The sequence below is a fragment of the Mytilus galloprovincialis genome, chromosome 12 (assembly GCF_965363235.1).
Source record: "Mytilus galloprovincialis chromosome 12, xbMytGall1.hap1.1, whole genome shotgun sequence".
Taxonomy (NCBI): Eukaryota; Metazoa; Mollusca; class Bivalvia; order Mytilida; family Mytilidae; genus Mytilus; species Mytilus galloprovincialis.
Window position 1 is genome coordinate 56,749,122 of NC_134849.1, and position 27,229 is coordinate 56,776,350.

Here is a 27,229-nt window from a genome sequence, read left to right on the forward strand (position 1 = left end):
ACGTGTTTAACCAACCAACCAACCAACCAACTAATCAATCAATCAATCAACCAATCAATCAATCATGATCATGATCAATCAATCATGTTTCCGTCTCATGTGTTTAATATAGGGTCCAAGATCTTCTTTGTTTCTTTTTCCGTGTTTCAATTGACCCTATCCAACGTGTTTAACCAACCAACCAACCAACCAACCAACCAACTAACCAACTTATCAATCAATCAATCAATCAATCAATCAATCTGTATGACTGTTTAATCATGACAGTTTATTGAAGGAACAAACTCTCAATTATTCAAGAAAAATTGAAATTTAATATTGTTCTTACGTCACTTCTGAAAAAAAATCCACATGTTCTCTGAAACTACAAGTACAATCGACCTCAAAATTTGCAGTCAGCAGGGCATACATGTACTAAACGTTTATAAAAAAACTTGGTGCAGATATCTCTCAAAGCTTTTCCTAGAGAAAAGAAATGGCAATGCCGTAAAAATAGCTTGCTAGGTCCGTAAATCTCAGTTAAAACCTACAATAAAATGTCCGCTCCGAGTTTGAAATACTAATCTGTATTACAAACAGGTGCTGAAAAATGTACATTATCAGAAAATAATCAATAAATGTGTTTTAAAGTTACACCGGATCAATTAAATCCAAAACATGCACTACTTGTGAACTGTCATCAAAATGTCAATTTCCTACAATGACAAAAGAAATTACATTGTGTACATTCCATCTCTATAGATGTTGTCTGTTTAACGTCCCCACCTAAAAAGAAATAAAAAGACTATCTTTTCGTTATTATAAACCCGTGTCACGTGATGTGGCGCGCGCGCTGTACCTAAAATAAAAGAAAAACTTTCCAAACTAAACAAGAAACTTCTCCGGTAACAATAATATAGACCCCATACAGAAACAAACAAACAAACAAACAAACAAACACCCCCCAATTCAATTAATTTTACAGGGGGAAAGACCCCCTACAATTGCTTTTTTAAAGCAATTGATTTATATTTATATTTATTTTCATTTAATAGTTATAGTGTCTGTCGGTTGGTCAATAACAGTATAAGCTTAGTTTTGTACAACATAAACAGCTAGAAGCTCTAAAGAGCCTGTGTCTCTCACCTGTATTGACTGATGCTTTGGAAATCATGTAAAATAAGGTTAAAATCATAGTTTATAGTATTAGATATAATAATATCTAAGATAATAGCTAAAAACTGCAAAATTTCGGTACAAGTAATAGCTTTTCTCAAAAAGCTTGTCCCTTTTTCTCGCTTATTACGCTGTAAAATGATTTTTAATTTTGTACACTCATAGGACAAAAGTGAGTTCTCATTCCAAAACTGTTCTACCATTTTACTAAAATCGATATGTACAAAAATATATTACTAATTCTAATATGACGTGTTTCTTTCACTTTGTATACAAAAAATCTATACTTATGATATACATAATAATGGCTGTAACAATATACTTCCCATGTAAATCCACATTAATTGGGACATATTTGCAAACCCTTTGCCGATTTAATTGTTTTAAAAATTGAAATTAAATAAAGATATAATAACTTTTATTATTGCACCCCAACAGGTGACGTATTGTTATTCAACGTTTCTTTTTATTTTTTTATGTCACCTTGACGGAAAAACATTGTTATTGTACGATTCTTTTTTTAATTTTTATTATTGAACACGTTTTTGTCCAGACTATTTCTCGGAATTGTATGGACCAATTATGATGGAAATTTACTATAATGTTAACCCTCTTGATGCCAGATTTAAAAAAAAAGTTTAATTGAGATATAATATAAATGATTAAAGACCGTGCACTCTTAATCTAGATGTTTGAAGCAAGCATAGGTCATCATATATACGTCTTAAAATTTCAAAGTGTCGGCATTTCACAAAAATTAACGCAATTGAGCTAATTTTTGATGCATCTGAAAGATAATGTAAAAGCCTTTAAGGATAATACCATAATTCAATGAACAAATAAGTTTTTTTCATAGAAAAATATATCATTAAAGTTTATGTATGCAGGGAAATGCATACTTAAACCCCGTGCCTACTTTGGTGAAATGCTGACTTATACGTAATTAAGAAATGTATCGGTTGTTCTAAAAATAGAATAATCTAAAAATATGCAATTCTACTTTCTACTTACAATATAGTATCTGTGTAAGACGATGATAATCCAACATCTTTTCGCCCTAGGGACCAAACTGAGCATATTATTGGTCTATACAAGGTGTCATTTTCATCGTAAAGGCCTTGGCTAACTTTATGGGTAGTTGCCTTTATGTTGGTCTTCTAGGCTTTTATGATGGTTTATCGTGTTTTCCGCTTAATAAAGCACGTATTTATATTGAAAAACACATGTTAAAGTTAGCAAAGGCCTTTACGATGGAAATGACACCTTGTAAAGACCAATAATATAGTCAGTTTGGTCCCTAGGGTAAAAGATCCGGGGTTGGTATGGTCAATACTGGAGTCTGGATTTTAAAATTGGGGATACGGGTCGATTAAACATTTGGTTGGCCTATGTTCCCATATTTTAGTATAAATACAGATTCAGGCATGTAGTAGACACCCTAAGCATTAGTTTGAGCTAGAATATACTCCAATGGCATGCCTGGGCGGCGCTGAGGGAAGATTTTCACTCTTATGGGTAGTTGCCTTTATTTTGGTTTTCTAGACCTTTATGATGGTTTACCGTGTTTTCCGCTTAATGAAGCACCTATTTATATTGAAAAAAAAACATGTGAAAGTTAGCCAAGGCCTTTGCGATGAAAATGACACCTTGAATAGACCAATAATATGTTCTGTTTGGTCCCTAGGGTGAAAAGATCCGGGGTTGGTACGGTCAATATTGGCGTCTGGCTATCAAAATTGGGGGTAAGGGTCGATTAAATATTTTTTTAGCTTACGGTCACATATTTGAGTATAGGTAAAGATTCAACCATGTAGTAGACACCCTAAGCTTTAGTCTGAACTATACTATTCCCCTATGCCTTACCTAAGCGGTGCTGGAGGGACATTTTAACTCTTGTCGGTAGTTGCCTTTATGTTGGTTTTCTAAGCTTTTATGATGGTTTAATGTGTTTTCGGCTAAATGAAGCACCTATTTATTTTGAAAACACATGTTATAGATAGTCAAGGCCTTTACGATGAAAATGACACCTTGTATAGACCAATAATATGCTCAATTTAGTCCCTAGGGTGAAATATTCCTGGGTTGGTATGATCAATATTGGCGTCAAGCTATCCAAATTGGGGGTAAAGGTCGAATAAATATGTTGTTGGCCTACGTCCACATATTCTAGTATAAATAGAGATTTAGGCATGTAGTAGCCACCCTTAGCATTAATTTGAGCTATAATATACCCCAATGGCATGCCTGGGCGGTGCTGGGGGAAGATTTTCACTCTTATGGGTAGTTGCCTTTACGTTGGTCTTCTAGGCTTTTATGATGGTTTATCGTGTTTTCCGCTTAATGAAGCACGTATTAATATTGAAAAACACATGTTAAATTTAGCCAAGGCCTTTACGATGGAAATGACACCTTGTATAGACCAATAATATGCTCACTTTGGTCCCTAGGGTGAAAAGATCCGGGGTTGGTATGGTCAATATTGGCGTCTGGATTTTAAAATTGGGGGTAAGGGTCGATTAAACATTTTGTTGGCCTATGTCCACATTTTTTAGTATAAAGAAAGATTCAGGCATGTAGTAGACACCCTGAACATTAGTTTGAACTAGAATATACCCCAATGGCACACCTGGGCGGTGCTGGAGGAAAATTTTAACTCTTATGGGTGGTTGCCTCTATGTTGGTTTTCTAGGATTTTATGATGGTTTATCGGGTTTTCCGCTTAATGAAGCACCTATTTATATTGAAAAAAACATGATGAAGCTAGCCAAGGCCTTTACGATGAAAATGACACCTTGAATAGACCAATAATATGCTCAGTTTGGTCCCTAGGGTGAAAAGTTCCGGGGTTGGTACGGTCAATATTGGCGTCTGGCTATCAAAATTTGGCGTAAGGGTCGATTAAATATTTTTTTGGCTTACGGTCACATATTTGAGTATAGGTAAAGATTCGAGTATGTAGTAGACACCCTAAGCTTTAGTCTGAGCTATACTATACCCCTATGCCTTGCCTAAGCGGTGCTGGGGGGAGATTTTAACTCTTGTGGGTAGTTGCCTTTATGTTGTTTTTTAGGCTTTTATGATGGTTCAATGTGTTTTTGGCTAAACGAAGCACCTATTTATGTTGGAAACACATGTTATAATTAGCAAAGGCTTTAACGATAAAAATGACACCTTGTATAGACCAATAATATGCTCAGTTTAGTCCCTAGGGTGAAAAAATCCTTGGTTGGTATGGTCAATATTGGCGTCTGGATATTAAAATTGAGGGTAGGGGCCGATTAAATATTTTTTTGGCCTATGTCCACATATTTCAGTATAAATACAGATTCGGGCAAGTAGTAGACACCCTAAGCATTAGTTTGAGCTAAAATATTCCCAAATGGCATGCCTGGGAGGTGCTAAGGGAAGGTTTACACTCTATGTGTAGTTGCCTTTTTGTTGGTTTTTCCAGGCTTTTATGATGGTTTCATGTGTATTCCGGTGAAGGAAGCACCTATTTCTGTTGGAAACACATCTTAAAGTTAGTCAAGGCATTGACGATGAAAATGACACCTAGAATAGACCAATAATATGTTCAGTTTGGTCCCTAGGGCGAAAAGATATGGGGTTGGTATGGTCAATACTGGCGTCTGGATATTAAAATTGGGGGTAGGGGTCCATTAAATATTTTGTTGGCCTATGTTCCGATATTTTAGTATAAATACAGATTCAGGCATGTAGTAGACACCCTAAGCATTAGTTTGAGCTAGAATATAACCCTATGGCAAGCCTGGGCGGCGCTGGGGGGAGATTTTCACTCTGATGGATAGTTGCCTTTATGTTGGTTTTCTAGACTTTTATGATGCTTTATCGTGATTTCCGCTTAATGAAACACCTATTTATGTTGGAAAACACATGTGAAAGTTAGCCAAGGCCTTTACGATGGAAATGACACTTTGAAACGACCAATAATATGCTCAATTTGGTCCCTAGGGTGAAACGATCCGCGGTAAGCATGGTCAATATTGGCGTCTTAATATTAAAATTGGTTGGTAGGGTTCGATTAAATATTTTTGTTGGCTTACATTGACATATTTTCTTATAAGTAAAGGTTCAGGAATTTAGTAAACACTCTTAGCATTCGTTTGAGCTATAATATACCCCAATGGCATGCCTGTGCTGTGCTGGGGGAGATTTTTACTCTGATGGGTAGTTGCCTTTATGTTGTTTTTCTTGGCTTTTATGATGATTTATCGTGTTTTTCGCTTAATGAAGCACCTATTTAGGTTGGAAAACACATCTTAAAGTTAGCCAAGAACTTTTTGATGAAAATGACACCTTGTATAAACCAATAATATGATCAGTTTGGTCCCTAGGGTTAAAAGATCCGGGTTAGTATGGTCAATAATGGCGTCTGGCCTTCCAAATAAGGGCAAGGGTCGATTAAACATTTTGTTGGCCTCCGTCCACATATTTTAGTGTAAATAAAGATTCTGGCATGTAGAAGACTCCCTTAGCATTAGTTTGAGCTATAATATATACCCAACAGCATGCCTGGGCGGTGCTTGTGGAAGATTTTCACTCTTATGGGTAGTTGCCTTTATGTTGGTTTTCTAAGCTTTTATGATGGTTTATCGTGTTTTCCGCTTAATGAAGCACCTACTTATATTGAAAAACACATGTTAAAGTTAGCAAAGGCTTTTAAAATGAAAATGACACCTTGAATAGATAAAAAATATGCTCAGTTTGGTCCCTAGGGTGAAAAGATCCCGGGTAAATATTGCCAATAATGGCGTCAGGCTGTCCAAATTGGGGGTAAGGGTCGATTAAACATTGTGTTGGCCTCTGTCCACATATCTTAGTATAAATACAGATTCTGGCATGTAGTAGACACCCTAAGCATTAGTTTGAGCTAGAATATACTCCAATGGAATGCCTGGGCGGTGCTGGGGGAAGATTTTCACTCTTATGGGTAGTTGCCTTTATTTTGGTTTTCTAGGCTTTTATGATGCTTTATCGTGATTTCCGCTTAATTAAACACCGATTTATATTGAAAAACACATGTTAAGGTTAGCCAAGGCCTTTGCAATGAAAACAACACCTTGTATAGACCAATAATATGCTCAGTTTGGTCCCTAGGGTGAAACGATCCGCGGTAAGTATGGTCAATATTGGCGTCTTAATATTAAAATTGGTTGGTAGGGTTCGATTAAATATTTTTGTTGGCTTACATTGACATACACTACAAACTGCTCAGAGTCTGAATTGACCAGTTTTTGTGCTCGACCAGTAAAATCGAGAACACATTTTACTTGACTAGTCTCGACATTGTCTCGACTGTACTTAACTGTACTTAAGTGTACTCGACTAGGTCTCGACTTTACTTAATTAGTCTGATTCAGTACTTGATGATCTTTGTGTAGTCTGAAATGGTCTTGACCAAGGCTCGACCTGTCTCGACCTGTCTCGACTAGTCTCGACCTGTCTCGACTAGTCTTGACCTTCAAATTTAGTTTTGACTGGTGAAAATCAGCCCATCTAACTAAATTAAATATTGATCTTACAAAATTCAAGCTTATTAGGTAGTTTGATTTATTGCTGTCAAATGAAAGAATTTAATTTTACAATAGGTAAAAATAAAAATTATTATATAAATTCAGATAGGCATCTTTATTTTTTTTTTTAGCTTTTTCAAATCATCTTGGATTTTCATCAAACTATGCAGCTATTTCAGAGATATATTAAGCTTACTGAATCCCATGTCATTTACTTTTTTTGTTGTATTGCTGTAAAATTTAAGAATTAAAATAATCTTGGTAAAAAAAGCTAGGATTTGCAATTCGGACAAAATAGAGATCATGGAGATAGTACACTTTAATTTTTTTAATAACTTTTTTCAAATCAACTTGGATTTTCATCAAACTATGTAGCTATCTTAGATATATATTAAGCTTACTAAATCCCTGGTCATTTTTTTTTTTTTTTTTTGTATTGCTGTCAAAATCAAGAATTAAATTAATCTAGGTAAAAAAAAAAAAAAAATTCAGTTCGGACAAAATAGAGATAGTACACTTTAATTTTTTTAATAACTTTTTCAAATCAACTTGGATTTCCATCAAACTATGTAGCTATCTTACATATATATTAAGCTTACTGAATCCCAGGTCATTTTATTTTTTGTTGTATCGCTGTCAAATTCAAGAATTAAATTAATCTAGGTAAAAATAGCTAGAATTTGCAGTTCGGATGAAATAGAGATCGTACACTTTAATTTTTTTAATAACTTTTTCAAATCAACTTGGATGTTCATCAAACTATACAGCTGTCTTACATATATATTAAGCTTACTGAATCCTGTATCAATTAGTTATTTGTTGTAATGCTGTAAAATTTAACAATTAAAGTTATCTTGGTAAAAAAAAAGCTAGGATTTGCAATTCGGTCAAAATAGAGATAGTACACTTTAATTTTTTTAATAACTTTTTCAAATCAACTTGGATTTTCATCAAATTATGTAACTATATTAGATATATATTAAGCTTACTAAATCCCTGGTCATTTTTTTTTTTTGTATTGCTGTCAAAATCAAGAATTAAATTAATCTAGGTAAAAAAAAATAGAATTTGCGGTTCGGATAAAATAGAGATAATACACTTTAATTTTTTTAATAACTTTTTCAAATCAACTTGGATTTTCATCAAACCATGTAGCTAATTTAGATATATATTAAGCTTACTGATTCCCAGGTCATTTTATTTTTTGTTGTATTGCTGTCAAATTCAAGAATTAAAGTTATCTTGGTAAAAAAAAAGCTAGGATTTGCAATTCGGTCAAAATAGAGATAGTACACTTTAATTTTTTTAATAACTTTTTCAAATCAACTTGGATTTTCATCAAATTATGTAGCTATCTTAGATATATATTAAGCTTACTAAATCCCTGGTCATTTTTTTTTTGTATTGCTGTCAAAATCAAGAATTATATTAATCTAGGTAAAAAAAAATAGAATTTGCAGTTCGGACAAAATAGAGATAATACACTTTAATTTTTTTAATAACTTTTTCAAATCAACTTGGATTTTTATCAAACTATGTAGCTATCTTAGATATATATTAAGCTTACTAAATCCCTGGTCATTTTTTTTTTTTTTTTGTATTGCTGTCAAAATCAAGAATTAAATTAATCTAGGTAAAAAAAAATAGAATTTTCAGTTCGGACAAAATAGAGATAGTACACTTTAATTTTTTTAATAACTTTTTCAAATCAACTTGGATTTCCATCAAACTATGTAGCTATCTTACATATATATTAAGCTTACTGAATCCCAGGTCATTTTATTTTTTGTTGTATTGCTGTCAAATTCAAGAATTAAATTAATCTAGGTAAAAATAGCTAGAATTTGCAGTTCGGATGAAATAGAGATCGTACACTTTAATTTTTTTAATAACTTTTTCAAATCAACTTGGATGTTCATCAAACTATACAGCTGTCTTACATATATATTAAGCTTACTGAATCCTGTATCAATTAGTTATTTGTTGTATTGCTGTAAAATTTAACAATTAAAGTTATCTTGGTAAAAAAAAGCTAGGATTTGCAATTTGGTCAAAATAGAGATAGTACACTTTAATTTTTTTAATAACTTTTTCAAATCAACTTGGATTTTCATCAAATTATGTAACTATCTTAGATATATATTAAGCTTACTAAATCCCTGGTCATTTTTTTTTTTTGTATTGCTGTCAAAATCAAGAATTAAATTAATCTAGGTAAAAAAAAATAGAATTTGCAGTTCGGACAAAATAGAGATAATACACTTTAATTTTTTTAATAACTTTTTCAAATCAACTTGGATTTTCATCAAACCATGTAGCTAATTTAGATATATATTAAGCTTACTGATTTCCAGGTCATTTTATTTTTTGTTGTATTGCTGTCAAATTCAAGAATTAAAGTTATCTTGGTAAAAAAAAAGCTAGGATTTGCAATTCGGTCAAAATAGAGATAGTACACTTTAATTTTTTTAATAACTTTTTCAAATCAACTTGGATTTTCATCAAATTATGTAGCTATCTTAGATATATATTAAGCTTACTAAATCCCTGGTCATTTTGTTTTTGTCTTGCTGTCAAAATCAAGAATTATATTAATCTAGGTAAAAAAAAATAGAATTTGCAGTTCGGACAAAATAGAGATAATACACTTTAATTTTTTTAATAACTTTTTCAAATCAACTTGGATGTTCATCAAACTATGCAGCTATCTTACATATATATTAAGCTTACTGAATCCTGTATCAATTAGTTATTGGTTGTATTGCTGTAAAATTTAAGAATTAAAGTTATCTTGGTAAAAAAAAAGCTAGGATTTGCAATTCGGACAAAATAGAGATAGTACACTTTAATTTTTTTAATAACTTTTTCAAATCAACTTGGATTTTCATCAAACTCTACAACTATCTTTGCAATATATTGATCTTACTGAATCATAGGTTGTTATTCAGTTTTGTGTATTTCTGTCTAATTTAATTAATCTAGGTAAAAAAGCTGCGATATTAGAAATACATCTTTCCTCATTATTTGGGAAAAAGTATATATAATTATTTAATAATTTATTCCTGTTAATATATATTATATAAATATATCAAATAGTGATGAAACATTAAAGAAATTATTAAAATAGTTTTTCTGATTTGTGGTGATTTAAAAAGCAATACCTTTTGCTTGGGGCAAACTTATTAAAAAGATCACATCTACCAGTGTTTTAAATTCTAAATAACATTAATCAAAGTTGCAACATCCTGTTAAATCTAAATCGCAAGGCTTTTTTAATTTACTAGATAAGTAATACACGAGTTTAAGAAAAGAAGGGCTTTCTTTTTACCTGTAAAACTCACATGTACTGATGTAATTAAACCATGTATAGTGCCATGTCATTAAATTTGACCAAAATAATATTTTAAGATTTGATTTAAATAAAGTTTTACTGTAACTTTGAAACACATTTCTTTTTTTAAAAGGTTATCAAGGATTGTTATGAAAGTTCATGATATTAAATTTTTGTTTTAACAAAAAAAAGGTGTTTATTTGGTTTAAGCTGATATGAAAAAAATTATGAAGTCTTAAAAAAGACACTTTTTTGTTGTTGTTAAAACAAAAATTTAATATCATTTAATATATCAGGAAAGATATATTTCTAATACCGTAGCTTTTTGACCTAGATCAATTAAATTCTTAAATTTGACAGAAGTACACAAAACTAAATAAAAACCTATGAATCAGTAAGATCAATATATGGCAAAGATAGTTGTAGAGTTTGATGAACATCCAAGTTGAATTGAAAAAGTTGTGAAAAAAAATTAAAGTGTTCTATTTTTTTTACCTGGATTACTTTAATTTTTAAATTTTATAGCAATACAACAAAAAACTAAATTACATGGGATTCAGTAAGCTTGATATATATCTGAAATAGCTGCATAGTTTGATGAAAATCCAAGTTGATTTGAAAAAGTTATAAAAAAAATTAAAGATGCCTATCTGAATTTATATAATAATTTTTATTTTTACCTATTGTAAAATTAAATTCTTTCATTTGACAGCAATAAATCAAACTACCTTATAAGCTTGAATTTTGTAAGATCAATATTTAATTTAGTTAGATGGGCTGATTTACACCAGTCAAAACTAAATTTGAAGGTCAAGACTTGTCGAGACAGGTCGAGACAGGTTGAGCCTTGGTCAAGACCATTTCAGACTACACAAAGATCATCAAGTACTGAATCAGACTAATTAAGTAAAGTCGAGACCTAGTCGAGTACACTTAAGTACAGTTAAGTACAGTCGAGACGATGTCGAGACTAGTCAAGTAAAATGTGTTCTCGATTTTACTGGTAGAGCACAAAAACTGGTCAATTCAGACTCTGAGCAGTTTGTAGTGATATTTTATTATAAGTAAAGGTTCAGGCATGTAGTAGACACTCTTAACATTCGTTTGAGCTATAATATATCCCAATGGCATGCCTGTGTGGTGCCTGGGGGAGAGATTTTTACTCTGATGGGTAGTTGCCTTTATGTTGGTTTTCTTGGTTTTTATGATGATTTATCGTGTTTTTTGCTTAACGAAGCACCTATTTATGTTGGGAAACACATCTTAAAGTTAGCCAAGGCCTTTATGATGAAAATGACACCTTGTATAAACCAATAATATGATCAGTTTGGTCCCTAGGGTGAAAAGTTCCGGGGTTGATATGGTCAATATTGGCGTCTGGCTATCCAAATTGGGGGTAAGGGGTCGATTAAATATTTGTTTGGCCTATGTTCCGATATTTTAGTATAAAGAAAGATTCAGGCATGAAATAGACACCCTAAGCATTAGTTTGAGCTAGAATATAACCCTATGGCATGCCTGGGCGGCGCCGGGGAAGATTTTCACTCTTATGGATAGTTGCCTTTAGGTTGGTTTTTTTACTTTTATGATGCTTTATCGTGATTTCCGCTTAATGAAGCACCTATTTATATTGAAATACACATGTTAAAGTTAGCCAAGGCCTTCGCAATGAAAACAACACCTTGTATAGACCAATAATATCCTCAGTTTGGTCCCTAGGGTGAAACGATCCGGGATTGATATAGTCAATATTGGCGTCTGGCTATCCACATTTGGGGTAGGGGTCGATTAAATAATTTTTTGGCTTACGTTCACATATTTTGTTATAAGTAAAGATTCGAGCATGTAGTAGACACCCTTAACATTAGTTTGAGCTATAATATACTCAAATGGCATGCCTGGGCGGTGCTGGGGGGAGATTTTCACTCTTATGGGTAGTTGCCTTTCTCTTGGTTTTCTAGGCTTTTACAATGGTTTATCGTCTTTTTGGCTTAATGAAGCACCTATTTAAATTTAAAAAAAACACACGTCAAAGTTACCCAGGACCTTAACGATGACAATGACACCTTGTATATACCAATGATATGCTCAGTTTGGTTCCTAGGGTGAAAAGATCCAGGGTCAATATTGTCAATAATGGCATCAGGCTGTCCAAATTGGGGGTAAGGGTCGATTTAACATTTTGTTAGCCTACGGCCACATATCTTAGTATATATAAAGATTCAGGCATGAAGTAGACACCCTGAGCAGTAGTTTGAGCAAGAATATACCCAAATGGCATGAATTGGCGGTGCTGGGGGAAGATTTTCACTCTTATGGGTAGTTGCCTTTATGTTGATTTTCCAGGCTTTTATGATGGTTTATCGTGTTTTCCGCTAAATGAAGCACCTATTTATATTGAAAAACACATGTTAAAATCAGCCAAGGCCTTTACGATGAAAATGACACCTTGTATAGACCAATTATATTCTCAGTTTGGTCCCTAGGGTGAAAAAATCCAGGTTTCGTATGGTTAATATTGGTGTCAGGCTATTCAAATTGGGGGTAAGGGTCGAATAAACATTTTGTTGGCTTACGTTCACATATTTTCGTATAAATACAGATTCAGGCATGTAGTAGACACCCTAAACCTTAGTTTTACGCTGAAATAATCCCAAATGGCATGCCTGGGCGGTGCTAGGGGAAAGTTTTCACTCTATGGGTAGTTGCCTTAATGTTGGTTTTCCAGGCTTTTATGATGGTTTAATGTGTTTTCCGCTAAATGAAGCACCTATTTATGTTGGAAACACATCTTAGAGTTGGCGAAGGCCTTTACGATGAAAATGACATCTTGTACAGACCAATAATATGATCAGTTTGGTCCCTAGGGTGAAAAGATCCGGGGTTGGTATGGTCAATAATGGCGTCAGGCTATCCAAATTGGGGGTAAGGGTCGAATAAACATTTTGTTGGCCTACATCCACATATTTTAGTAAAAATAAAGACTCAGGCATGTAGTAGACACCCTAAATATTAGTTTGAGCTAGAATATACCCCAATGGCATGCCTGGGCGGTGCTGGGGGAAGATTTGAATTCTTATGTGTAGTTGCCTTTCTTTCGGTTTTCTAGGCTTTTTGATGGTTTATCGTGTTTTCCGCTTAATGAAGCACCTATTTTTATTGAAAAACACATGTTAAAGTTAGCCAAGGCCTTTACGATGAAAATAACACCTTGTATAGACCAATAATATGTTCAGTTTGGTCCCTAGGGTGAAAAGATCCGGGGTTGGTATGGTCAATAATTGCGCCAGGCTATCCAAATTGGGGGTAAGGGTCGAATAAACATTTTGTTGGCCTACGTCCACACATTTTAGTATAAATAAAGATTCAGGCATGTAGTAGACACCCTAAGCATTAGTTTGAGCTAGAAAATACCCCAATGGCATGCCTGGGCGGTGCTGGGGGAAGATTTGAATTCTTATGTGTAGTTGCCTTTCTTTTGGTTTTCTAGGCTTTTTTTGATGGTTTATCGTGTTTTCCGCTAAATGAAGCACCTATTTATATTGAAAAACACATGTTAAAATCAGCCAAGGCCTTTACGATGAAAATGACACCTTGTATAGACCAATTATATTCTCAGTTTGGTCCCTAGGGTGAAAAAATCCAGGTTTCGTATGGTCAATATTGGTGTCAGGCTATTCAAATTGGGGGTAAGGGTCGAATAAACATTTTGTTGGCTTACGTTCACATATTTTCGTATAAATACAGATTCAGGCATGTAGTGGACACCCTAAACCTTAGTTTTACGCTAAAATAATCCCAAATGGCATGCCTGGGCGGTGCTAGGGGAAAGTTTTTACTCTATGGGTAGTTGCCTTTATTTTGGTTTTACAGGCTTTTATGACGGTTTATCGTGTTATCCGCTTAATGAAGCACCTATTTATAACTATCAACATTTGGGAGTTTAAAAATTAAAATGTTGCAAAAAAAATACTTCTTAAATGCTTAATATATAATATATCAAATATCAAAAGCAAAAAAGGACTCATTTGAGTAATCAGAGGTAGCACAATTATTCAAAAGTCAAATTTATATGAGCCTGTGGTTTAAAATTAAGGCTTTCCAATAAAAGGGTGTCTTACATAAAGATAAAGTATTTTCCAGCAATTTTAAATTTTAGGAGTATTTAAAAAAAAGAAAGAAATGAGGCATATAACATATCATATTAGTTTTAAAGGGTGTTAGGCCAAGAAAGACTGCAAAATATTTATTATTTTTGACATGTTTGGTTCAGTGATTTTGTAAGCAGTTAATTTATAAATATATGATTTTTTTTTATAATAAACACATAGTTTTTGATTGACTTAATTAAACTAAAGTTTCATATTATCATCGTCTTACGCAGTTACTCTATTGTAAATAGAAAGTAGAGTTGCGTATTTTTAGATTATTCTATTTTTAGAACAACCAATACACAGAAGAGCACTATTTATAAATTCCGTACAAGTCAGCATTTCACCAAAGTAGGCACGGGGTTTAAGTGTGCATTTCACTGCATACATAAACTTTAACGATGTATTTTTCTATGAAAAACTTATTTGTTCATTAAATTATGGTATTATTCTAAAAGGCTTTTACATTATCTTTCAGATGCACCAAAATTAGCTCAATTGCGTTTATTTTAGTGAAATGCCGACACTTCGAAATTTGAAGATGTATATATATATATGATGACCTATGCGCTTGCTTCAAACATATAACTTAAGAGTGCACGCACGCAAGCATGCATATATAAAGTACGAAAACATTGATATGATCACATGTGGGGAAGAATTTAAAACTCTTCAACACTACCTGTCAATTAATAACATTCAATTGTATAAAAGAAACCCAGAATATATGCATGCTTTAGAAAATAGAAGACTATAGATGTAAGGGGACGGGTTTAAATTACATCTACATATATATATGCAATATCGCTGCATGTCCATTGTCATGATTGTATTATACATTAAATCCTGACATAAAAAATATGGCTGATTTACTATACGGGTATATAGATTTTCAAAATAAAGTTCACATATGGTCAGTTTTGGTGGATGCGGTAAAATAATTTTGTTGTACAAGTCAGCAGGAGGTATCAAAACTACTGAAATTTTGTTACGTATCAATATTTTGAATAAAATGAGGACATGCTGGAATTCTAAATTTATGTGAACAAAAAATTGTTGTTATTATATTGCAATATTGCTGTCCATTGTCATGATTGTATTATACATTGAATCCTGACATTAAAAATAAGGCTGATTTACTATGCGGGTATATAGATTTACAATTTAAAGTTCACATATGGTCAGTTTTGGTAATGCGGTCAAATAATTTTGTTGTACAAGTCAACTGGAGGTATCAAAACTACTGAAATTTTGTTACGTATCAATATTTTGAATAAAATGAGGACATGCTGGTTTCCTAAATTTATGCGAACAAAAATTTGTTGTTATTATATTGCAATTTTGCTGTCCATTTTCATGATTGTATTATACATTAAATCCTGACATAAAAAAATGACTGATTTACTGTCCGGGTATATAGATTTTCAAATTAAAGTGCACATATGGTCAGTTTTGGTGGATGCGGTCAAATAATTTTGTTGTACAAGTCAGCAGGAGGTATCAAAACTACTGAAATTTTGTTACGGATCAATATTTTGAATAAAATGAGGACATGCTGGAATTCTAAATTTATGTGAACAAAAAATTGTTGTTATTATATTGCAATATTGCTGTCCATTGTCATGATTGTATTATACATTGAATCCTGACATTAAAAATAAGGCTGATTTACTATGCGGGTATATAGATTTACAATTTAAAGTTCACATATGGTCAGTTTTGGTAATGCGGTCAAATAATTTTGTTGTACAAGTCAACTGGAGGTATCAAAACTACTGAAATTTTGTTACGTATCAATATTTTGAATAAAATGAGGACATGCTGGAATTCTAAATTTATGTGAACAAAAAATTGTTGTTATTATATTGCAATATTGCTGTCCATTGTCATGATTGTATTATACATTGAATCCTGACATTAAAAATAAGGCTGATTTACTATGCGGGTATATAGATTTACAATTTAAAGTGAACATATGGTCAGTTTTGGTGGATGCGGTAAAATGATTTTGTTGTACAAGTCAGCAGGAGGTATCAAAACTACTGAAATTTTGTTACGGATCAATATTTTGAATAAAATGAGGACATGCTGGTATCCTAAATTAATGCGAACCAAAATTTTTTGTTATTATATTGCAATATTGCTGTCAATTGTCATGATTGTATTATACATTGATTCTGGCATAAAAAATATGGCTGATTAACTATGCGGGTATATAGATTTACAAATTAAAGTGCACATATGGTCAGTTTTGGTGGATGCGGTCAAATAATTTTGTTGTACAAGTCAACTGGAGGTATCAAAACTACTGAAATTTTGTTACGTATCAATATTTTGAATAAAATGAGGACATGCTGGTATCCTAAATTAATGCGAACAAAAATTCGTTGTTATTATATTGCAATATTGCTGTCCATTGCCATGATTGTATTATACATTGAATCCTGACATAAAAAATATGGCTGATTTACTATGCGGGTATATAGATTTACAAATTAAAGTGCATATATGGTCAGTTTTGGTGGATGCGGTCAAATAATTTTGTTGTACAAGTCAACTGGAGGCATCAAAACTACTGAAATTTTGTTACGTATCAGTATTTTTGAGTAAAAAGAGGACATGCTGGCACCCTGCATAGTTAAAGGTATAACTAACAAGGACGTATACACCTAACATCAAATATACTTCTTTTCAAAAATATACATAATATGATTGAATTTGATCTCGGAATATATGTATATTCAGTGCCTGTTATCATTGTAACCGAGATCGTTTTTATAATAGATAGATTGTCAGATCACAGATAAATTTGTGTTACGTTCTGTGAGTACTTATTTTCAAATATTTGTATTTAATCCTGTTCATAAAACGGAAGTATTAATTTTCAAATTACTTTATTTTCGATGTTTATACTACGAAACAAAGATATTATTTTTTTTTTTAAATCAACGAAGAGCAGTCCTGGTTACAAGTTAACTTAGTGTTGAGCAGACCAGTCAAAAGTTAACTTGGGAACAGGTCTGGTTTTGATCGGATTTGTCCAAGCAGAAGTTAACTTTGTGGCAGGACCGGTTTCCAAGTTAACTTATGTTAACTTTATGACAGGACTGGTTCCGAAGTTAACTTATGTTAACTTATGACAGGACTGGTTCGAAGTTAACTTATATCAATAGCGGACCTGTTTCCAAGTTAACTTTTTGGCAGACATAAAAACAGTCCTAGGACCAAGTCCGCTTTTCAAGTTAACTAGATTTTGGTCCTAGGACTGGTCAGAGCAGTCCTATATTCGGTCACAGGTTAACTTTGACCAGTCCAAATGACTGGTTATCAAGTTAACTTGCTGTACAGGTTAGGAGTGCACCCATCTGTATGTAGAAATGAGACAATTCTCCACAAGAGACCAGATGACCTAGAAATAAACAACTAAAGGTCACCCCGAGCAGCATTTAACAATGAGCAAAGCCCATACCGCTTAGTCAGTTATAATATATAAATGTACATTATGTATAACGTTTGTTACAATGCAAATATTTTTATAATATAGCCGTCTAGGTTTTTAAAACGCGTATCATATGTAGAACAAGATTGTATGATTAAGAAATTAATGCTTATTTTAATAATTTGATTGAGTTGTAAAAGTGTTGACTGGAGCATAACTTGTACGAAGCGGTTCGTTCGAAAAATATTCACACGATCAACAATATAAAATCCCCCTTCTCTTTTCCCGTCAAAAAAATTTACATAAAGAAGCATTCATTTCTTAAAACTATATTTCTATGCTAATAAGACAAAACAAAAAGTTGGATCAAGTTTTTCTTTTATATACCAGTGCACTTTTTTTTGCAGCACGTATCAATTCGAATTTAACATATTATTTTGATATTCCTTATGTATTAATTCAATTTCAGACAAACTACTCGTAATTTCTTGAAAGTTTTTAATTACATTTCATTTTTTTCTACAAAATTTTAATATAGGCAGTGTCTGCGCGTACCCGCATGTGGGTACGAATAGTCAAATTGCCGTTCTAGGCTGCGCGTACCCACATCTGGTTTTATAATAAAATGCCGTCGGATCGGGAATGAAACGTGAAATATATACGGAATTTGTTGCAATTAGTGAATAAATTGATTAAAACTACTCAGAATTTTCATAAATATACACATATATATTTCATACAATTGTATATAAGAATTTATAGAAGCCGCAGAGAAAAGAAAGAAGAAACCGGGAGCACAAAAATTAAAGAAGATTTAAAGTACAACAGAATAAATTTTTCCTGCATTCATGGTGGGAAGCAATTCCAAACAAATTCGACAAGAAAAAGGCCTAATACAAGGTAATTGTTTTAAATTGTAGTTTTTAATCGAATTTGCCACGCGTTTCATTTAAGTTTTTTTATAATGTCGATTACTTATAGTTTTTGTATTGTAAATCGTTCGTGATATTAAGGATATGTCTAATTTCAGTACTTTCCAAATGGAATGTCCTTTCCACATTAAACTTGGCGTAACTAAAGATGGACAAAACCTTAATTAGTTACATGAATCTTTTATAATTGGTTTAAATTGATATCATTACTTGCTTCTTTAATTTTTATAAACTCAAGCTTAAATTTTAGAATTTTTATATATTTTAAAATTTCAGTTTCTGTTTTACATTTTACTAAAAGATTATTTTAAAATATCATATGGGTATTTTTTTAAATTATTAAAATTTTATTCTTAAAATTTTCATTTAAATTTTATAATAGTATTAATTTCTATCATGTTTTCTTTTACAGGGAATGTACAGTTTCATTTTCCATCATTGTGCATTTAATTTTTGCAATGTTTATTATGTATCATTATTTAATAAATACAATTTGAAAATATTATTTTTCATACTCTTCACTCGTTCTACACGAAATCCCTATATTATCGATAATTTCCGTATATATTTCACGTTTCATTCCCGATCCGATGTCATTTTAATAGAAAATCGGATGTGGGTACGCGCAGCCAAGACTGGCAATATGACTATTCGTACCCGCATGCGGGTACGCGCAGACACTGCCTTTAATATAACTTCCTTGCCAACAGAACTGCCGTTTTGTTTGTTTATTAACAAAGACTTCCGAAAAGAAATGTTATTCTTATCCTTAATATATACGCTGACTTTAACGACCTTATACTTGTTTAAATACAAAATCAAGAGATGTTCCGGTGATTGCGACTTAAGTAGTAATTTAACAATATTTTTTTTTTAAAATTGTATAAGAAGGCACAAAATTTAAAGTAGGCACGTATACATTTTGGAGGCCGAGTTTACACATTTCCCGATTTTTTATTGAGTTTAAAGTAACATATTTATCTTAAATTGTTATAAAAAACATATTGTACGTCCAAACAATATTAATATAACATCAAGATTTTCGATAATAACCGATTTCTTAAATTCTTTGAAAATGCTGAATCATGCTTACTTTAGTAGCTGTTTTAACGCATCGGGACTTTGGTAGCAATTAGTTAGTATATATATATATACACATGTGATATATGTAAACTTTGAAAAAACAACAAAATTAAAAAACAACAAAAAACAATATTTCTTCAATCACAATACATATATTTTTTTTCAAGCAGTGTACAGAATTACGTCATAATACTAATACTAATGTGTTCCTCATAACGACGTTCATAGTCTTGAAAAGTCCCAAGATGGATGAAAGCGCTAGACAAAGCTGCTTTTAAAACTCTTTTTGTGTATTTAATTTTTAATACAACTCGTCTTATATATATATATACACCTCGCTGGGATTTGAACCCATGCTACTGAGATATCGTGACACCAAATCACCTGCACTGTAGCCGTACCGCTAGACCACACGACCACCTGAGCTTCACAATAATAAAGCTTTTGGTGGCCGTGTGTTACCTTTCCTCGTCAGTTTTAATCTAGCGTCGTACTACAGTACATGATATATAAGGCATGGAGATGTTATTGTTACAGATCAGCTCAATTATCTATAGTTAAGGATCCTACAAATTAATGCAAGATACAGTCACAGAAAATAATTATATTAATAAGTACATCTGAGTCAGTGACAACTCTACAACAGATTTATCCATCGGATCACCAGCAATGATGGTGATACATGGCTGTGTACATTATGTATATACAACTTGTCTAAATATCAACCCAACAATGTTAGATCTGTAAATTTGCTTTCGCAAATTTTTTGTTCTTTCCACGCTGGGATTCGAACCCATGCTACTGAGATATATCGTGACACCAAATCGCCTGCATATATATATATATATACATTCCAATTGTCATGATTGTTAAGAACATTTAGATTCATAGTTTAGCTGTACCATTGTATACCCATATGCATGAAATCAATGAAAATTGGTTTCCTATTTTTTTGTCCATTAATTTTTAATATATATAGACAATAATAGTGCATTGACTTGACATATCAACGATATAAGGATGAGGCTTAGAAACGGGGAAATGTGAGGCTGTGCCGAGCATTTTCCCAGTTTCGGGCCGAATCCTTATATCGTTGATATGTCAAGTCAATGCACTATTATTGTCTTTATACTGCAATCTAAAAAAACATTTTCAATTGTTGTTTATTGTGTTAATGTTATTTATTTGATTTAAATATTGGGAAAAATCTCCCCGTTAAAAAGGCCTCATATCACACAGACAGAGAAATATATAACACGATGAAATGTACATCATTACCGCAATCAATGATGAACGAATTCGTTGCAGACTAAAATATCAACAATAAACCTAAAACATAATGATTTATAGTTTGCAAACAAAATAATATTAATAAGTGAAATATGTTTTCCCAAAAATTTCAAAAGAAACAAGTTTGAGACGTTCAACGCATCGTTGTTTACATTGGAAACAAGAACAGGTTGAAAAGGTCGTATTCATAATTAAAAATAATTTCGACAATTTCTATTTAAATATTCACGAGGAAAAGTGATATCAGGTCAGTGACTGTATATGGCATAGAAATATACAGTCAACGCATTTTGACTGCTCAAATAGAACGAGTGCAGTATAAATATATATATATATACAACTCGTCTTATATATATATATACAACTCGTCTTATATATATATATATATACAACTCTTTGCTTTCGCAAATCCTCGCTGGGATTCGAACCCATGCTACTGAGATATCGTGACACCAAAAAGACGTTGAAATCACGATGATAAATGCATTCAATAATTTCGGAATTTACAGTATTTATTTATTTTAACTTCTTTATAGAAAAACATCTTTTACAATGTTGTTTTGAATTCATCTTCAACCATTGTACATTTTCAACTTTTCTTTTACAAAATACTTATTGATAAGTTTTAAGTTAAAATAACCACAAAACTATACATTCTATTAAGAGAATAGTAATCATTTTCACAAAAAGTGTCCCAGAAAGTTAGATTAGTCTTTTTGAAATATAGGTACTTGGGGATCAAATAATTTTATTTTTTCCCTCCTCTTTTTTTCCAAAATCTTTTTTTTTTGTAGTATAATATGAACATATATATACAAGAAATAACTTGTAGTTTCTATTTACATAATCAATTCCAAGTTAACTATCCACAGCAGTCACTGATATTTATAGATTATCGTTGATCATCTCAACGAGATTGATTTTCTCGCTTGAGCTGGTACAGCGAAAGTGAGAAAAGCAATTGAGTTGAGATGACCAATGATAATCTGTTTATCGCTATTTTACCTATGACGATGTTTCAATCTGTAGTAAATTTGGTAGTAACGGCACGTGGCCTCCTTAGTTTCTAGCGATAATTTTTCCATCTCAAGCGAGAAGCATGAAATGAAAATTATCACAATAAAAGATCAAAGGAAATATGCACAAAATAGCGATAAATTATATTATATATTTATTTTTCTGCAGATTTCATGATCATTGGAAGACAGTTATGCAAAAATTAAGTTTCCTGACAGCATTCATTAAATACCTAGAGAAAGAAGAGCTGAATACTAGAGAGGAAGCTGCTAAAATGGTTGGAAGTAATTGTTCATTCATTGGACAAAAAAATAAAAGCATTGTTCCAGATTGCTTGACTGGTGCTTAATTCCACTTTCAGCAATATATTTGCAACTCCCAATGTAAATTATCATTACAAACAAATGGCATAATAATAACAGTTAACAGGGAAGATTTATTTATTAATTATAGTTTCAAAAACAGATGTTTAACACAGACAAAGATATCTACCAGTAACTTCATTAATGTACTAGGGATAAATAATGCTGACACCTACCTAAACTACCTGTTTTTAATTGCTTGAGCTGTAACTATGGTAACAATACACCAACCTATTTATAAAATAGATATCAAGGATGCAAATAAGATACACATAGATTCTACCACTGCATCAAGTGTGATAAGATAAATATTTATCCACTCAAAGACATCTAATTTTCAAATTCCAAACGTGAGGCAAGCAGATCATTTTAAATATTTTAAGTTAAACGTCGAAAGTGGATAAATATTGTATTGCACAAAATTAGGCGGTGGAAGCTGCTTCTAATTTTTAGACAATATGCAGACAAATTTAATCCTTCTTTTCGAATGATTGGTACAATTTATGTTCTTTTTATACGCCTGATGTGACCTTTATTCATTCCATCTCAATGGGAATTTCTGAGGAGAGCAAGAAAATTTGACATCATAATTGAATTTTGACAAATGAAGAACTGAGATCAAACTTACCACATGTTGATTAAATAAAAATAATCAACGGATCAGGAAAAGAATAAGAGAAATTGCAATGCTAATATAAGAAATATTCAACCTTCAATTAATATATGTAGTCCAATAGCAAACTACCTATATTTGGTTTTTCGGTGTTCAGTAAACATTGAAAGCACTGTGGTTCAGTATGAATAGCTAAAACACTTACAGATTTTATTTTTACCAGCAATGCCAGGCATTTTCATAGAGACATTTAGTTTGAAACAATTTGTAACACATGGCTTTGATTAACTAATAAAAAATTACATGTATAACACACAGAATGTATCAAAATTTATGAAATGAATTGTAAATTGAATCAACCAAAAGTATTATAGTTCAGAATTTTTCTGTGAACTGTTTCACTACTAGTACTTGCAGCTATGCATAGAACAACAATTCACCATATTTATGTATTTATTACAGTATATATTAACAGAGAGGAAGGGTTTCACATGGACCTAGATGACTATCTGCATGGGCTATTACAGTTAGCTAGCGAATTGGTAAGTGTTTAGTGAAAGATTTTTGATTTCACAAAATGATAAAACAGAATTAAGCATGAAATCAAATATTAATGTATTTTGTATTATCATTTTTCTAAGTTAAACCGGGTATTAAATGGTGAGAAAAATCACTTAAAAATGATGAGTTGATGGTCATTCTAAAAACTAATTCACAATATCAAATTAATAAATTTCGGATGCCCCTAAATTCAACAGTGTTTTGCGTGCAGTCTTCAGATTTTTCTCAGATCTATTTTTTTTTCAATTTTCAGGCACACGGGTATATGATCAGTTTTTAAGAATTTTTGAAAATACTTTTATTTTTGTTAACAAGTCTTAATAAATTATATATGAAAAAAAAATTAACAGATATCAATCAAAGGCAACCATTGAATTTCAGACCTGACTTTGAACAGGCACATATCGAATGAGGTGGGGTAAAATATGTTTGTGATCACACCACCCTGCCTAAGCCCGAGACATTAGTATATAAATTTTACAAAATAAAAACTTGCATATTAGATTTTGATGGCATCTTTATTTATGTATCAGCCAATACAGTCAAACCTTCTTGTGTTGAACTCTTTTGTGTTGAAAACTCTGATGAGTCCAATTAATTTCATAGTACCAGTAAAATTCCCTTTTGATCAATGCATAATATCCTCTGATCAGTCAAACCTCATTATGTTAAAGGTTAAGGGTCGACCAGACTAAAATATTCAACTTACTTAAGGTTGAGTATGTTGTCATCAATTTAGATCACATGTAATACGGTATGAGATTTGTGTAAACTAGATACTTTAAATATCTTTATATATTTTCAGTCTCGACTTGCTGTAAATTCAGTAACCGCAGGAGATTATGGGCGGCCATTGCGAATAGCAAACTTCATAGCAGAGTTAGATGCTGGATTCAGATTACTGAATTTGAAGAACGATTCTCTACGGAAAAGGTTTGATGTCCTTAAATATGACCTCAAGAAAGTGGAGGAGGTAGTTTATGATTTGACAATCAGAGGACTTAAACCTGCAGAACAAATGGAACAAGAGTCCAAATAAATCATGTAATGCCTGGAGTAGTAAGGGAGATTGCATTGTATGTTTTATGGTCTGTGCATCCCTTTGTCTACTTGCCTGTTGTTTGTTCTGTATCAGATTTATTTTTGATTATGGTAGTTTATCATGAATTTGTGGTCATATCAACTTAAAGGGCACTAGCTACGAGATATATGAAAAATCTTATTTAATTTTTTTTGCCCAATCATTAATGAAATGCAAATAGTGAAATAATAATTCGCTTGTAGCAGCCAGTATGAATCAATTTCGTCAATATAAGCTAAATAAAACATTGATTATGAATTATTCACTTGCAAGTGAATAATTCTACCTCATTGAATCCGTATTCGTGTGAACTTCAATTTAGCCCCTTAGCTTGAATGGATAACTCATGAATTGTATGTGTAAAGATATTTAAAGGAAAAGAATGTCAACATTGAAAGTGAAACAAAGGTAAATTATTTGATTGACTGATTCAATCCACAAAAAAATCATTCTTATACATGTAAAAACAAGATAAACATTTATTTTTCATCTATAATATGAAATTAAATAGACCTAGAAAAATCCATTAGCACTAGTTTGCTTAATCTATTTATATCTATATTTATGTTTAACTCACTTATGGTCATTTGATGACTTTAGAGGTCAACTCCATAGTTAATTAGATGGTGTCTAGACTAGAATACACACGAAATGAAGCTATGTATTTTCATTCTAGTGCACTGTAAATTGTTTATTTAAGACTTTTAATAGTTTGAATAAATGTTTTACATTGTTATAAATCAAATATGAGAATTTGATTAAAATCTGTGAGCATGAATTGAACAGCTAGTGCCCCTTTAAACCTAGTACACATATTGTTGATTTTTTCAATCTTCATGCCAAGTTATGGTTATTACCATGATTGCATGGTTCACATTATAGTCATCCAATGAGGATGTATCATGTCAGTGTAAGATCATACCCATGGCTTCAGGCTGTTCTAAATTAGATAAAAACATTTCATCTACATTAATTCAAATTAAAAACGCCACAGAATCATTAAAATATTCTTTATATATTACTATATGGTATATAGCCTAAATGAGCTGATGACACAATGTTTAAATATTTTAATTAACAGAAAGTTTGTATCCATTTGTCCTAGTGTAGGGGTATGTATTGTGGGTCTATATATTACAGGTCTTGAGTTGAATCAACGCATAGACACTGGATTGTTATGCCCAACCTACAAGAGTAGAGGGGCATTATGTTTTCTGGTCTGTCCATCTGTCCATTCATTCTTTAGTCTGTTCGTCCATTTGTTCGTCTGTTCCGCTTCAGGTTAAAGCTTCTAGTCAAGGTAGTATTTGATGAAGTTGAAGTCCAATCCAATTGAAACTTAGTACACATGTGCCTCAGGATATAATCTTTCTAATTGAAATGCAAAATTAAAGTGTTTACCCTTATTTCACGGCCCACTGATATAGAAAATGATAGTGCGAAGTTCAGGTTAAAGTTTTTGGTCAAGGTAGTTTTTTATGAAGATGAAGTCCAATCATCTTGAAACTTAGTACACATGTTCCACATGATATGATCTTTCTAATTTAAATGCCAAATTAGATTTTAAATCCCAATTTCACGGCCCATTAAACAGAAAATGATAGTGCAAGTGGGGCATCTGTGTACTTTGGACACATTCTTTTTATACGACCGCAAAAATCGAAAAAAAATTCGTCGTATATTGGTATCACATTTGCGTCGTCGTCTGTGGCGTCCGAATACTTTTAGTTTTCGCACTCTAACTTTAGTAAAAATGAATAGAAATCTATGAAATTTTAACACAAGGTTTATGACCACAAAAGGAAGGTTGGGATTGGTTTTGAGAGTTTTAGGAATTAGGGGCCAAAAAGGGCCCAAATAAGCATTTTCTTGGTTTTCGCACTATTACTTTAGTTTAAGTAAATAGAAATCTATGAAATTTTGACATCAGGTTTATGACCACAAAAGAAAGGTTCGGATAGATTTTGGAAGTTTTGGTTTCAACAGTTTAGGAATTAGGGGCCAAAAAAAGGCCACAATAAGCATTGTTCTTGGTTTTCGCACCATATCTTAAGTATAAGTAAATAGAAATCAATGAAATTTAAACACAAGGTTTATGACCTCAAAGGAAAGGTTGGGATTGATTTTGGGAATTGAGGTCCGAACAGTTTAGGAATAAGGGGCCAAAAAGGGGCCCAAATAAGCATTTTTCTTGGTTTTTTCGCACCATAACTTTAGTATAAGTTAATAGAAATCTATGAAATTTAAACACAATGTTTATGACCATAAAAGGAAGGTTGGGATTGATTTTGGGAGTTTTGGTCCCTCAGTTTAGGAATAAGGGGCCTAAAGAGTCAAGTTAAACTTTGTTTGATTTCGTCATAAATTAAATAATTGGGGTTCTTTGATATGCCGAATCTAACTGTGTATGTAGATTCCTAATTTTTGGTCCCATTTCCAAATTGGTCTACATTAGGTCCAAAGGGTCCAAAATTAAACTTAGTTTGATTTTAACAAAAAATGAATCGTTGGGGTTCTTTTGATATGCTGAATCTAAAAATGTACTTAGATTTTTGATTATTGGCCCAGTTTTCAAGTTGGTCCAAATCGGGGTCCAAAATTAAACTTTATTTGATTTCATCAAAAATTGAATGATTGGGGTTCTTTGATATGCCAAATCTAACTGTGTATGTAGATTCTT

The 27,229-nt window shown here is 32.1% G+C and overlaps 1 protein-coding gene across 1 annotated transcript in view; it reads left to right on the forward strand.

Annotated features, from left to right (window-relative positions):
- LOC143054316 (translin-like) overlaps positions 1-24,513 on the forward strand; it is a 201,222-nt gene extending 176,709 nt beyond the window's left edge. Inside the window, exons 2-4 of the mRNA XM_076227282.1 lie at positions 22,101-22,216; positions 23,370-23,449; positions 24,274-24,513. Of these exons, the coding sequence (XP_076083397.1) occupies positions 22,126-22,216; positions 23,370-23,449; positions 24,274-24,507 (405 nt within the window). The 5' untranslated portion in view covers positions 22,101-22,125 and the 3' untranslated portion in view covers positions 24,508-24,513. The remainder of the gene's footprint in view (positions 1-22,100; positions 22,217-23,369; positions 23,450-24,273) is intronic.
- Positions 24,514-27,229: the final 2,716 nt, after the last annotated feature.